The sequence below is a fragment of the Poecilia latipinna genome, unplaced genomic scaffold, assembly GCF_001443285.1.
Source record: "Poecilia latipinna isolate Pla-1442-1.1 unplaced genomic scaffold, P_latipinna-1.0 Scaffold362, whole genome shotgun sequence".
Taxonomy (NCBI): domain Eukaryota; kingdom Metazoa; phylum Chordata; class Actinopteri; order Cyprinodontiformes; family Poeciliidae; genus Poecilia; species Poecilia latipinna.
In genome coordinates, this window is record NW_015112978.1 from 199,562 (window position 1) to 213,400 (window position 13,839).

General features: G+C 39.5%; 1 protein-coding gene across 6 annotated transcripts in view; it reads left to right on the forward strand.

Annotated features, from left to right (window-relative positions):
• Positions 1-9,233, forward strand: part of arid4b (AT-rich interaction domain 4B) — a 60,801-nt gene extending 51,568 nt beyond the window's left edge. For 4 of the 6 annotated variants that reach the window (XM_015036245.1, XM_015036250.1, XM_015036246.1 and 1 more), the window contains 9 exons: positions 873-1,055; positions 1,995-2,079; positions 2,177-2,372; positions 3,905-4,999; positions 6,007-6,120; positions 6,684-6,794; positions 7,251-7,475; positions 8,579-8,725; positions 8,839-9,233. In XM_015036245.1, coding sequence (XP_014891731.1) covers positions 873-1,055; positions 1,995-2,079; positions 2,177-2,372; positions 3,905-4,999; positions 6,007-6,120; positions 6,684-6,794; positions 7,251-7,475; positions 8,579-8,725; positions 8,839-8,990 — 2,308 coding nt within the window. In that variant the 3' untranslated portion in view covers positions 8,991-9,233. The remainder of the gene's footprint in view (positions 1-872; positions 1,056-1,994; positions 2,080-2,176; positions 2,373-3,904; positions 5,000-6,006; positions 6,121-6,683; positions 6,795-7,250; positions 7,476-8,578; positions 8,726-8,838) is intronic. The other 2 variants (XM_015036249.1, XM_015036251.1) reach the window with 2 other exon arrangements.
• Positions 9,234-13,839: the final 4,606 nt, after the last annotated feature.

Here is a 13,839-nt window from a genome sequence, read left to right on the forward strand (position 1 = left end):
AACCACTGTTATTGTTACGACTAGTATAATTATTATAATATTTGTTATTATTACTAGTTACTATTTTACTATAGCTTATTATAACGGCTTATTACTGTTGTGATCAAAATACTATGAAAACACTAATATTCTTAGTAAATTAAACCACTTAATTTTATTTTTCTGATATCAGTACAATACTTTATTATTAATGGTCTATAATAGTAATAATAACCGCTGTTATTATTACTACTGCTATAATAATTACAATGAAATTTCTATTAATATTATTAGTTGTAGTAAAATAGTTATGCGCTTATTATTATCATAAGAGTATGAAAATACTAATATTAGCAAATTAAATCACTTAATTGTATTTTTTAAATTACATTAATTATTATGAATATTAATTAGAATTGTATAATGCTAACATTAAGATCACTATTAATATTTTTAATAATTACATTTATTTTTAATTTGTCATTGCAAGACTTAGTTTTAATAATATTGACAATATTATCATTATTATTATTTAAATTTTTATTAATATTAGAATTTGTGATAGTGACATCTAGCAAAAAAGATCAGTGTTCTGCATCCACCCATGAAATTAAAAACAAAAGTTAAACTCTGTACAGTTTAATAATTTAGTTCAGCTATTTTGTATATAAAATGTTTTGTTTATTTACTTTATCTTTAGAAAATCTCCTTTCCAAGCGTACTCGCTTTGTTTTCCGAGGAGAACTTGCCACTCACAATATGGCGGATTCACTGGCGCGTCATTTCTACGGGGCATGGAAGCCAACGTGGCGTCTAGCTCTCCTACGTCTATGGTTGTGGTGTTCAATGGGGGCAGCCTAGGGCCAGGAAGTGCTGAACTGTTTTTCTTGCAGGGATGACAGCAGTCAGGAGGGGGAGGAAGGGGAGGAGTTTGAGTGTTACCCCCCGGGGATGAAGGTGCAGGTGAGGTATGGGCGAGGCCGCACTCTGAAGACGTACGAGGCCACTGTGAAAGAGGCAGACGTGGAGGGGGGAGAGGTGCTCTACCTGGTGCACTACTGTGGCTGGAACGTCAGGTAAGACAGGACCTGGGGAGAAATCACCTCTGTACACCCTAAAAAATAATAATAATTCAACAAATTTTATTTATGAACTTGTAACTCAGGTCAGGGGATCACCGCTACATGGGTATCCCTGCAGGAGCAACAGATTTATCCTTCACCCCTAGACAGTGCTCTGATTCTGGAGAATAGTGCGCCATCTAGTGGCAGAAACAGAACTGAGCATTTTGGGTTGACTCCTGGCTCAGTTTTGACTCAATCCTCTGTCTTTCTATCCCCCAGAAGTCTGTCTTTCTACAAAAATAAAACTAAAACTACAGACAGGATGATGATTTTGTAGCCAATCAGAGTTCTAGAATTGATCCAATCAGTGGTTTTGGTTGTAAATAGTCTTTTAATTCCCATGAGCTACTCTGGATCTTTTGAATGGCCAAACAAAGTGCTGCTACACTCACCTCTACCTCTCAACCCTCTCCCCCCTCCCCTGCGGGTTAGGGTCAATGCAGGAGCGTTAGGGCTAACCATGACCCAGAAGTCAACTGGTGCAATCAGCATTTCATCGTCACAGTGTTGTTGTGTGGTCCTCCAGCACTCTTTAAGACAGTGGGATGTTCTCTGCATCGTCTCTGTTGTGTGTGATGTCGTAAAACGTTTCATTTTCCACTCACACGACCCCCACACCGATCCAAATAGCTCCCCTTGGTACCTGTGGAAACATAATTTGTGTGGTGGCTGGTGTGTTTCTTTCCTCATCGTAAAGGTTTGTCTTTTTCTACATGATTCCTTTGGATTTTCTCCGTTTGCTGTTGAAGCTTTATTGTGTCACAGCAACATGTCGGTTGGTTGGGCGGGTGTCTGTGTGGTGGCTGCTGTCAGCGTGGATGTTTGGCTCTTTGTCGATGACCTGAATGTTAAAGCTGTCTTGTCTCTTGTACTGATTTTTGTTCTTTTTAGATATGACGAATGGATCAAAGCGGACAAGATCGTGCGCCCGGCAAATAAGAACGTCCCAAAAATAAAGCACCGCAAAAAAATAAAGGTACGACCGACTGTGCGGAGGGCGGGCACGTTTTCGGCGAGAACCGGGTTCTGATGTTCGCGGAACAAAACGCCGGCTGTGTTTTGAATCCCGACAGAACAAAGCTGAGAGGGAGCGCGACCGACTGGAGCGGCTCGGTGACAGGGAGGTCCTCGGCCCGAACCGTGTCCCGCGCTCCAAATGCGGCCTGAGTCACGACGTCTTTTCCAAAATGAACGAGAGCGAGGACAAAGGGACTCAGCAGCCTCCAGTCAAGTCGATAGAAATCACATCGATCCTCAACGGATTGCAAGGTAGCAACACTCGAAATGTGGCTCTACGTAGAAGTTTACTTGTGCTCCCCATCTGCAGGAATGTCCTGATGATTTTGGGCTTCCAGCTATTCAGGATACCATTGCTTATACTGTTGCTTTGCAGCAAAAATGTCCTGGGTTTGAATCCTGGCATGGGGCCTGTCTGCATGCATATGTCCAGGTATTCAGGCTTCATCCCACCGTCCCAAAAATATGAATGTTTGGTTAATTGAATCTCTGAACGTCCCTTGGGAATAACTTTGCATGCATGTTTTTAATGTCCTGTTCGACCTGTCCTCTGTGTGCCTAATGACCCCTGCAAGGACCAGCCAGATGTTTCTTGACAAGTTGAAGAAAATCCATATCATTTCAATACATCAACAAAGTTCTAACATAATTCTGTCTGGAAATTCAGACACTTTTATTACTTAAAAAAAAAAAACACAATTTCTGTGCCATCTGGAATTTAGTTCTTGCATTTTCCCAGTCTGGATTGGTTTTGGAAAAAATAAAAATGCACCATCGGATGTGCATTTTACTTTCACAATAATGGTTTTTCTTTTCAATTTTTTGTAACATAAAAAATAAAAAAATTTAAAAAAGGAAGGAAGTGAAACTCAGTAACTCTGGTGTTACAACAGTTCCCACTTTAGCTTAAAACATGGTGGGTCCTGGATTCTTCTGTATTTTTCTAGCCACTTTTTTTCCATCAGAAGGGGTAAATCAGATGGCTGAAACTTGGGACACAGTTGGGTTCTGGAATGGATAAAGCAAGCATTAATTAAAACGTAAATTATTTAGAAAGACCCTGATCACAACCGTTTTGGAAATGCGCTTAAAGCTTGATTCAATACAGAATTACCAATACTGCCACAAAGAGCGGTCAGATATCCTGGCAGAACTATGAAGCGTCATAATTGTTGCACAGCATGTGGCCAATGTGCAACTTACCAAGAAACATTTATAATAGTGGTTAGACCTTGTGTTGGGTAAAATAAAGTCACAATTCAAACTCGTTTGCCCCATTTTTGTTTTTTTCAGGTCATTGAATTGGTCCATAGTTGCATATTTATTTCCACATTGGTAAAATAAATTATTGAAAGCACACAATAATTTACATTCATGTCTGAACTAATGACTGTATTTTATCTTTCTGACCATGACTTTTTCTTTTTTGAATATGTGCAAAAAGAAATACTCGAACCATGAAGCTTAATATCAAAACTTTTATAAATTCAAGGGTACAAACTCATCAATATTCCCATTCTTATCCAGTTACATAATCTTACATTCATTACATGTATATTCCACACATATAACAACTAACGCCATATTCAGTAGTTAGCCCATCAATGCAGTTTATATTTAATTTTAACTACAGTGGATGGATAATCATTATTTCTTTCAATGTCACCAGCATCAATAACAAAAACGCCAACAATAATTGACTAATGTACATTAAATCCAGTAACTGTGAACTTCTCCTGTCTTCCGACTTATTCTTGAAGATAACAGAACTTTTCGTCTTGCAGCTTCCGAGATGTCCACAGATGAGAGCGAGTGCGAGGATGAGGAGCAGGAGCACGACGAAGAGGATCAGCCCAGCAGCAGCGCCAGGCGAGGTCCGACAGAGCCGCCACAAGCCTCCGAGCGCTGGGAGAGCGGCGTCCCCTCCGAAGGGTCCAAAGCATCCTCCGTCTCCGGGAAGAGCCTGGAAGCTGCTGGCGCAGAAAGCCCGGACGTTGGGAAGCTCAGAGGCCAGCCGGAGACGGAGAGAGAGGCGAGCACCAGGAAGAGAAAATCGGATGGTGCCGCCGAGAGGAACACGAAGGGTCTATCCAAAGTAAAGACCAGGAACACCAGGAGTGCCGACTGGTTGCCGAGTGGCTCGCCTCGGAAGCTGGAGGACAGGGGGGCTCTGTCCAGCAGCAGCTCAGAGGACGAGAGCGCAGCGCTGGCCGACATCCCGGCTGAGGAGAACGAGCGGAGCCGCGCCAAAACCAAAGGTTCCCCTTCCAAGAAGTACAACGGCATGAAGGAGAAGAGCAAAGCCGGGAGGCAGGCCGGCTTCTGGGAGATTCCCGAAAAGAAGGCTAAGCCATCTGGGAATGCCGAGGAAAAGGCACCGGCCGTTCGGCCCAAAGGACAAAAGGACGTGTGGTCCAGCATTCAGGCCCAGTGGCCTAAGAAAACGCTGAAGGAGTTGTTCTCCGACTCGGACACGGAGGCAGCCAACTCTCCTCCGCCCCCCGTCCCATCGTGTCTGGATGAATCCGGGGCGGACCAGGAGGCGGGACCCGAGGACGAAGGCTCCGAGGAACAGCTGGAGAACGACAAGCTGCAGGAGTTTCCCAGCAGCGGGAGCAACTCCGTGCTCAACACCCCTCCTACAACGCCAGAGTCGCCCTCCGGAGGAGGAAGCACGGTGGAGGAGACTAGTCAAGCACCGCCTCCTTCTCCGCCTTTGCTGCCTCCCGCCTTACCCTCAGAGCCGGTTTCCCACAATCTGCCCCCAGATCCGACTCAGGAGGAAGCAGCGGGGGGGCGCAGTGAGACGGACAGCAGCACGGTGGAGGTGGAGAGTCTGGGTGGAGAGCTGCAGGAGCTCCCGCAGGATGACGGCACAGGTAGGCCTGTCCGATAAACGATAAATCAATTAATCGCACGATAAATTAAACCTATCGACCTAATTTTAATTATCGGCTTTATCGTCCCTTCCTGTCTTTTTTTCTTTCTGTTGATGACACTGAATGAAAAAAGGCTCAGCTCCACTGACCCTCCCTTCCTCATTTCCTTAGTGTAATGTCCAGCGCACACTACACGAGTTGTTGGTGGACTGTCGGCCCATTTTCAAAACCTGACAGAAATCCTAGGTATAACGGTTCGATCGGGTTCGTAGTGCCCTGTGGTGTCCAGCAACATGGGCACGAAGTAATGGCTACTAGTCCAGTTAACTAATTTTAAAACCAGCCATTAATCAATGCTTTACTAGAATCTACCTGTGACGATCCATGACGATCCACCATAACACACCACATCATCACAGGATGATCGGCTACAAAATCACCAGCGGCCAACGTTCTAAGATTGTCATAAGGGGAAAATAGGAGCAAAAAAAAAAATCGTGTAGTATGATCTACTGCATTAGGTAGTTGGATGTGCCCATCTTCTCTATTTAAATCTAGTGATTACTGAAGGGCAAAACAGTATACAGACTTCATATCTTCTCTCTTTTGGTTGAATGAAGTATTTATTTCCACTTTGGCTTTATGTTGTTTAGTTTTTATTCAAGTACGTTTTTTGTTAATGGAGACTGAGAATCCTTTTTGTTTTTATTTTTGGTTGTTTTGTTTAGTTTATAAGTTCCAGTGTTATGTGTTCTTTTGAGAATAAAGTGTATCTACAGAACAGCTGAAAACTTACCGGGTTTATCAACTGCAGTAGCAATTTGGCTCCAACTCCTCCCCTTGTGATTTCTATATTCTTTGCACAAAATGTTGAATAAATAGGAAATCACATGCATTATTAGTCATTTCCATTAAATCAGTGTCAAAAGGTCTTGAAACAATATTATCGTTTATCACAATAATTTTTTAGACAATTAATCGCTCTGCAAAATTTGTTATTGTGACAGGCCTAGGCACAGGTTCCCCCTCCAAGGTTTACGACGTCAGTCTGTCCTGCAACAGCAGCAGCAGCCTAGAGCTGAGCAGCAGCAGCCAGCAGGACAACGAGCAGAAGTCCAAAGGTACAAACGCTGCTAAACCTGTGGTCTCAAACTCCAGGCCTCCAGGGACAGAGTTCTGCAACTTCTAGTTTGTTTTCATTCCTGATGGTCCCGTAGAATCGGTTCGATTGGGGACCAAAACTGCAACATTTGTTATATTGTTAGCTGCTGTGTTTTGCTTTCACAGTACAATGTGTCAAAGAAACCAAACCCTTAAATAAACCTGTTCCCCCTTACCGCCTGTGGTGGCACTGCACCAAGAACTACTGTAGGAAATGACACAAAAACCTCTAAGAAGACATGGACCCAACTTCCTTCTTTACAAGATGTAAAAAATTTGCAGTCCCATCAGTTTTTTGTCTTTGGTAAAAGACCGCAAGCCATTTCTCCCGCTAGTGATAGACTCACGTGTGTGTTTTGGTTGTATTTACCCAGAATGCCCTGCTCTGTAGTCCATTTCCTGCTTTTGGAGAGGTCTTCTGTCATGCTTTGAGACCACTGTCCTAAATCCTTCCTTATATTGTTACTCTTATTTAAAGTGAACTGCTGAGAAGCTGAAATCTCTTTTCTAAATCTGTTTGTAGCATCTGTGAGTCAGAAGAGGCAGAAGGAATCACAGACAGGTGGAGTCTCGAAGAAACACAAGCCTAACCGCAAAAGCCTCGGTGTGCCTCCCAAAAGGAACAGGAAAGCAGGTAGGAGATCAAAACCGTCTGAGTTTAAATGTAATCTGAAGAAGTTTGGAAAAATAGACATGAAAAGTTAGCTTTATGCTGTTTCTATTTTTGAAAATGTGCCCCCTTTTTATCATTTCATCAGGTTAGCAAAGTCTGTAGATCACTAAGATTAGTCCAGCTTCATCCATCCATTTATTCCATCCATCTTTTACTTAATTCATTCAAATAATTTATCTCTTTTTCACCTATTCTGTGCATCCCTCCATCTAGTGTCTGTATCTATCCATCCATCCATCCATCCATCCAGCAGTCTGTTCTTTTCATCCATCAATGTCAGCCCAATTCTTTCTCCATCATCCATCACATTCATTCAATCATTTATCCATTTCTTTCTTGTATTTCCAGTTGACTTTCTTTCCATCTATTTGTATTAATCAACTATTTTTTCCTTTCATCTCTTCATGTCTTCCCCAGCTAACAGCAGTGACAGCGAGGACCAGTCTGTTGTCGAAGGCTCGGCCAAATCGGCCGCCTGTAAGAACACTTCATCGGACCTGAAGGCCGCCGCGTCGCCCAAGTATCACGGCCGATCCCCGCCCTCCAGCCATAAGTACCACAAGCAGGGAGACCCCGATCACTCCCAGCACCGAGACAGCCATGGAAGATCGCCGCGCGTCTACAAATGGAGTTTCCAGATGTGTAAGTAAAAGTTTCCTGACCTCTTTAAGTTTTTCATTTAATGTACCTTCTGGAGCCTCTTAAAAACTTTGACGAAAATTTATAAAGAAAAAGTTTTGAAAATTCTGAAGTTTTTTATTTTTCAGCTTGATTTTTTATTTTTTTTTCCCTATGGAATAATTACATTTCATTTCCACAACAAGGTGACACTAAAAGCAGGAACAAAATTATTGCTCTTTAGAAATCATAATAGATTTCCTGTAGTAGATATTTATCAAAAATTATAAGATGTATTTTAACAAAAGATAAGGTAATATTTGTGCCTCTAAACTTGTTTTATTTAGTAGAGGGGGTACAAATGCAGCTGCACTTTTCAGATTTTAAGTTGTAAAGATGTTAAAGATTATTTCCTTCTTTGTGTTGCACAGCAAAAACTCAAAATCTTACCAAGTATCTTTGGTCTAGTTTCTAGTGGAAATATCTTCGTACTCTTTAAATAAGGAAAAAGTAGGTCACAAGTAACTTGCCTTAAGCTGTTTGTAAGTCAGTAATTCATTAATATTGATGAAAAATTATTAGTTATGAGTAAAATAATCTGCCAGTGGAAGAGGAGATTTTCTCCTGTTGTAAGTTAAAATGTCTTGTTCCACTGGCAGACTATTTCGCTTAATAGACAATACTTTTTCATCAATATTAATGAATTATTGACTTAAAACAAGCTCCTGTTTCTGGCTGAAAACTTACTTGTATGTTCGTTTTGTCTTATTTCAAATGTACAAAGATATTAGCACTAAAAACTAGACCAAAAATACCTGATTTTGTGTTTTTGCATTGTAAGTCCTGGAGTTCCACCATGCTGCAACGTTTGGATACATTCCTTCTTTAGTACACCCAAATTAAATGAATGGTTAACTACCAGGCATTTACTAAACTTGCTGATGTTCCAAGGAGGAATTTCAGCCGTTTGGTTCAGGTTTGTTGGAGCAGGAATGCATGAAAAGTTGCAGGACGTCGGCACTAGAGGATAGACATAAAAATGCGACAGGGTTCATGGAGTGTTGGTAATTAATTATCAAGGCACTGTACTTTGTGTTACTAAACTCATTTGTTTTGTTTCCACTTAGCTGATCTGGAAAAGATGAGCAGTCTGGAGAGGATTTCGTTTCTTCAGGAGAAACTGCAAGACATCCGGAACCACTACCTCTCCCTGAAGTCGGAGGTGGCCTCCATCGACAGGAGACGGAAACGCATGAAGAAGAAGGAAAGAGAAAGTAAGTCAGCTCTCTGAATCTCTGCTGGGTCAAAATACAGGGGAAATAAAAAAAAATAAATAAATAAAAAAACACTTTCTAAACTTTTACTTTTTCTTTTTTCAAACCTGAAGGTGCAGTGGCCGCTTCCTCCTCCTCCTCTTCCTCTTCTTCACCATCCTCCAGCTCGCTAACAGCAGCAGTGATGCTGACGCTCGCCGACCCTCCGGTACCATCTTCGTCGTCCTCGTCTCAGAACTCCGGGGTATCAGTGGAGTGCAGGTGACAGGACGAAGCCGCGAGGAGCCACCGCACGAAGCACTTAACCAGCACCCCGAGGTCGCCGCCCCCTTTCCTTTTCAGCAGGATGGCGAGACGGACCTGACCGGTTCTCCGCTGCTGCTGGGGCACAAAGAACCGGACGAGAAACAAGCACTATTTTCTACTGACAACTGTTTCCTCGGCAAGCTATCCGCACTTAAGTGCACTTTTACGAAGATTGTGTTAAAGGAGAGGGAGGTTGATGGGGGTGAAAATTGTCAAAAAGATTATCTAGATTTCACTTTAGCGCTTTGTTTCTTTTTAGGGCTGGGCGATATGGTTTAAAAATAAATTATGCAATTTTTTTCATACCAAATCCAATTTCCAATTTTAATCGACTTGTTTTTGCTCTTTCTTTTCCCAAAAAGAAGAAATTACATACAATACTTTCCAAAAATGACTTTTATTTCCTTCTGTGATGCAGTCGGGCCAACCTATGATAAGCTTTGTTTAATTATGAGGATATAGTCATAATTTTTGAAGAACATAGCGCAATTTTACCCAAAAAAAAATCTTAAAATTACTAGAAAAAAAGTTTTTAATGAGAAAAAACCTTAAGTTATCAGGATATGATATGACCACCTCATGTTGTGTAGTTCTTTCTTCAAAATGCACAGATGTTTGCACATTTTAAAGACATGCTGTTTATAATAATTTCTTACTTCTTAAACTTATAGCACTAACTTTGCAAAATGCTTAGTGTTCCTCATTTTATCTGTAAAATGATGGTACACGTTAACGGTGTCTTCTAGCCTATCTAGTACTAGATAGTACTAGTGTCCTTTTATCTTCTAAAGATAAAAGATTCCTCATTTTACGTTTAAAATGAGGAATGTTAATAAAATTAATACCTTATTCTTCTAATATTACGACTTTATTCTCATAATTAAAAAAAAAAAAACTCTTGGCCTGATTCTGATATTTTGCCGTAGGATTGAAATGAATTCAAAGTCCAAGTAAACAGAAGCGGTAAAACATGCTTGTCAAACAAAATGGCCGCCCTGGGAGTGCTGACATCACTCTGAACTATTGAAACTGAAGGAGAGCGCATTGGTAAAGAAAAAAATCCAAATTTTCCAAAAAATTCAATTAATCGATACAATCGATTTATCGTCCAGCCCCATTTCTTTTTATCGAGTTATTTTCTTTACAAGCAATAATGGCTTCCATTCGTTCGAAGTTGGTATCGAAACATTTCCGCTCCGTTCTGCGGATCGCCACCTCTCTGGCACTAAGGGCAAACAAAACGTCAAACAAAACCACATTTCTCTGTCCACGCTCTTCATCTGAAGCGCTCCGTTCTCGCGTGCAGGAGGAAGGAGGAGGTTTCCGCCCAGCTCATCTAACTCCACCAGATGCAGATGGAAAAATGCAGTAGTGCCTTTTGCTCTTTTTGAGAATGACGGTCCGTTTTCTAAAAAAAAAAACTAAAAAAAAAAAATACCCAACACACTGACGAGCGGCTTGTGAGTGAGCGGCCAGCGAAGGGCTACATCTGACGGATGCTTTCAATATGTTTGAGAATCTACTACTGAATACTCATCCATCTTGGGTATCACTGTGGAGTGATGAAATCGGTGAATGATCACTTCATCTATTTTTTTTAAAGCCTGTCTGCTTTAACTCGTCACGTTTTCTCTCAGTCCATTAACTCTCCTGCCCTTCCGTCTTCGCTGAAGATGTGACTCTGCAACTGCATCAAACTAAATACAGCTGCATCCCAATACATTAGAATATAATCAAAAGTTTGATTTATTTCACTGTATAGATTCATTTTGCTCAGAGTAATATGTTTTTATACTTTAGGTGATTCTGGCTTGCAGCTATTAAAACACTAAAATTATATAAGACCAATAAAAATGGATTTTTAGTGCAGAAATGTTAGGTTGTGACCTACAAAAGTTAATTGCTGAAGAAGCTGTTCACAAGGGGGTTTTATGCAAACATATCGGAAAGTTTTGTGGAAGGAAAATGTTGAAAAAAGGGGATAACTGAAGTCTTATGATTAAAGATTATTTCTTTTTGAAGCTCTTTTTGCATGAATTGCAGTATTCAACCTGCTGCACTGCTGAGGTGTAATGGCGACTTTCGTCCCGTCTTTAATTGTCTCCCTCTTGACAACATTGATTAGATTCTTTGAGGTTTAGGTCAGGTAAATCTGTTCTCTAATTAAATGACCAGAAGTTGGTACTTTTGACAGTGTAATCGAGTTAGAAGTCATATGACACAGCACTCCAAATCATCTCTAGTAACTTTAAAGTGTGCCTTTTCTCTCAGTTTTTCCTTCCACTCAACTTTCCATTAATATGCTTGAGCATAGCAGCAGTCCACAGTTTGTGAATCTCCTCCAAACTCTTCACTATGCTTTACTTCATGATATTCTCAGTAGGCTTCTTTCCCTGCTGCTTGTACATCTCTTTCTATCACAGTTTTTCCTTCCACTGAACTTTGCATCGATTTATTTAGAGGCAGCACTCTGTGAACATCCAGCTTCATACAGTAACATTTCTGTAATAAAAAACCTTTTTTGGGGGGGAGGGGTCTAATGGAAATGTTCAAATCTTTTGTGAAATTGAATATTTTCATTATTTGTAATCAATATCTTGAGCAAAGATAAATGTTTGAAAAGTTTCGCTGTGTAAGAAAACTAGAGTTTTTACCTGCCTTACTGTCATAAACAAACTTTTCAATCATATTCTGATTTATTGAGATGCATTTTGTATTTTAGTACTGCCTAAAACATTAAAAACAAGAGTCCAACATTTGCAGTATTTCAAATATGAATTTTTACATTTGTTTGTTTTTTTGCCACAGTAAGACTTTTCTGATTTTACTCTTGAACAGCAACAGTATGTAGGCCTGTTCTCGTCATCGTCCCTACAGAAACCGTTCCCTGTACTCCGAGCAGAATAAAGGTAGAGGTATTGTAAATGTGCATTTATATCACAAAGTGACGTTTGTGTGAACATTTCTAACGACATCCCTCTGGTGTTTTCCTTTGTATAAATCCCCCCCACTGTATGATATCCCGAAGTTACATTTTTGTCCAGCACTTGTATGTAATTGTATGCTTTTGTTATACATTTGTATATTGAGAAGTGTTTTGAGTCGAGCTATTTAATATCTTGCACTGTTAATAACATGTACTTTTCTGTACAGACAGTTTTACGGTTTTAACTGTAGTCAGAGTGTAAATACTGAGGGTTAGAGCATGTTTATTCTCCATGAATTTAATTTTTTTTCTTTCCTTCCTTTATGTTCCGCTCAGTCCAAATCCTGATTGTCCTTTTGTATTTTTCCTCTTTTTTTATTTTATTTCATTTTTTTTATTTCATCTTCTCTGTAGTTTGTATTTTCTTTAGTCTTTGTTTGATTTTGCTTGTTAGGGAAGAATTATGGTGTTGGATGCGGCTGAACTGTTTTCCAACAAAATTCGGCCTGAAGCATCGTAGATTAAGACACAGTAAAGGAGCTTGTCTGAATAAAAACAAATAAATTTAAAAAAAAAAAAAGCTCTGTAGTATTTATTAGGCTCATCTGATGATGGTCATTGTGTAATTTATTGTAAAAATGTAAGCAAAGGAGAAGCCTCTGTTTGAAATAAATGCCATAGTTTGTGAAGTGTCTGTCTTTTGCATCAGTTTATTTATAAATATTTATAAGTATTTTGCATTTCAAGTGTCAGAAATATGAAACATTAATCTGAAGATGACAATTTCCCCCATTTTTATAAGGTTTTGTAATTATTCATTAAATTATGTTGACTTATTTAGTCTATAAGTGTGAATTTAGTTTTACTGGATATACATAAGTTACTTACACTTATGTTATTACTTTAACAAGGTTTTTTGTCACCAATCCATCCTTTAAATAATCATACTTTCCTTCCAGCCTCATTGCATCGTTTATTCAAAAGAAGTGCCCACTTAAAAGAAATTAACAATTAACATGCAAACAAAACACATAAAGTCTGTTGGATTGTTTCATGTTGATTAGATTTTACAGCAGATCTAATTTTGCCTTTCAGCTAAAGAGTAATGAGGTTTAAAAAATTAGCTTTTGATTGCTAAGTGGATCGTATTGGACATGCTCTCCTGTCAGGAAATACGCCACTTAATTAATCTGCAGGTTTGTGAAGTAATGACTCTTTAAGTGGATGGATTTATAAATGTAAACTTTAATTATAGGCTGTCAGATTACCAGCTCCTAGCAGAGGCTTGGTGTTAAACTGAGCAGATTTGAAGCTGATAAACAGAGATAAGGGAAATAAGTCAAAAACATCACACATTAATTTGGATTTCACAACAGACCTTTCTTTTATTACTAGAAAACTGACATACTTATCATTTTTATTTGAGTTACAAAAGGCTGGAAGGGCTGTTTTATTTAGGAGAGATGGTATCTCAGGGCATTGTAACATTTCATTCATTGAAGCAGGTGTAAAAAGGCATAGATTAATTCTATCTTAAATTACATTTTTAAATTTCAATATTGTAATACTCATTTACCCATTTACTGTCTTTAAATTAACATTTAGCTTGCAAATCTGTCACATTATAACGCCAAACTTCCTTGTACTTTACTGGGTTTTCATGTGATGATACACCAGTGCAAAGTATTGCTTAATTCTTAACTTTAACAAAAGTCCTAGAATGTTTTATATAAATATGTTTTATATGTAACAATTTGAAAAGTATGGTGTGTCTTTATTTGTTGTATTTTATTGTACATCCTGCTCAGTCAACACTTTTACAATTGTACATTTTTGAGCATATCTACCAGCTCAGAATAAGCGTCACAGAGAAACTCCCAAC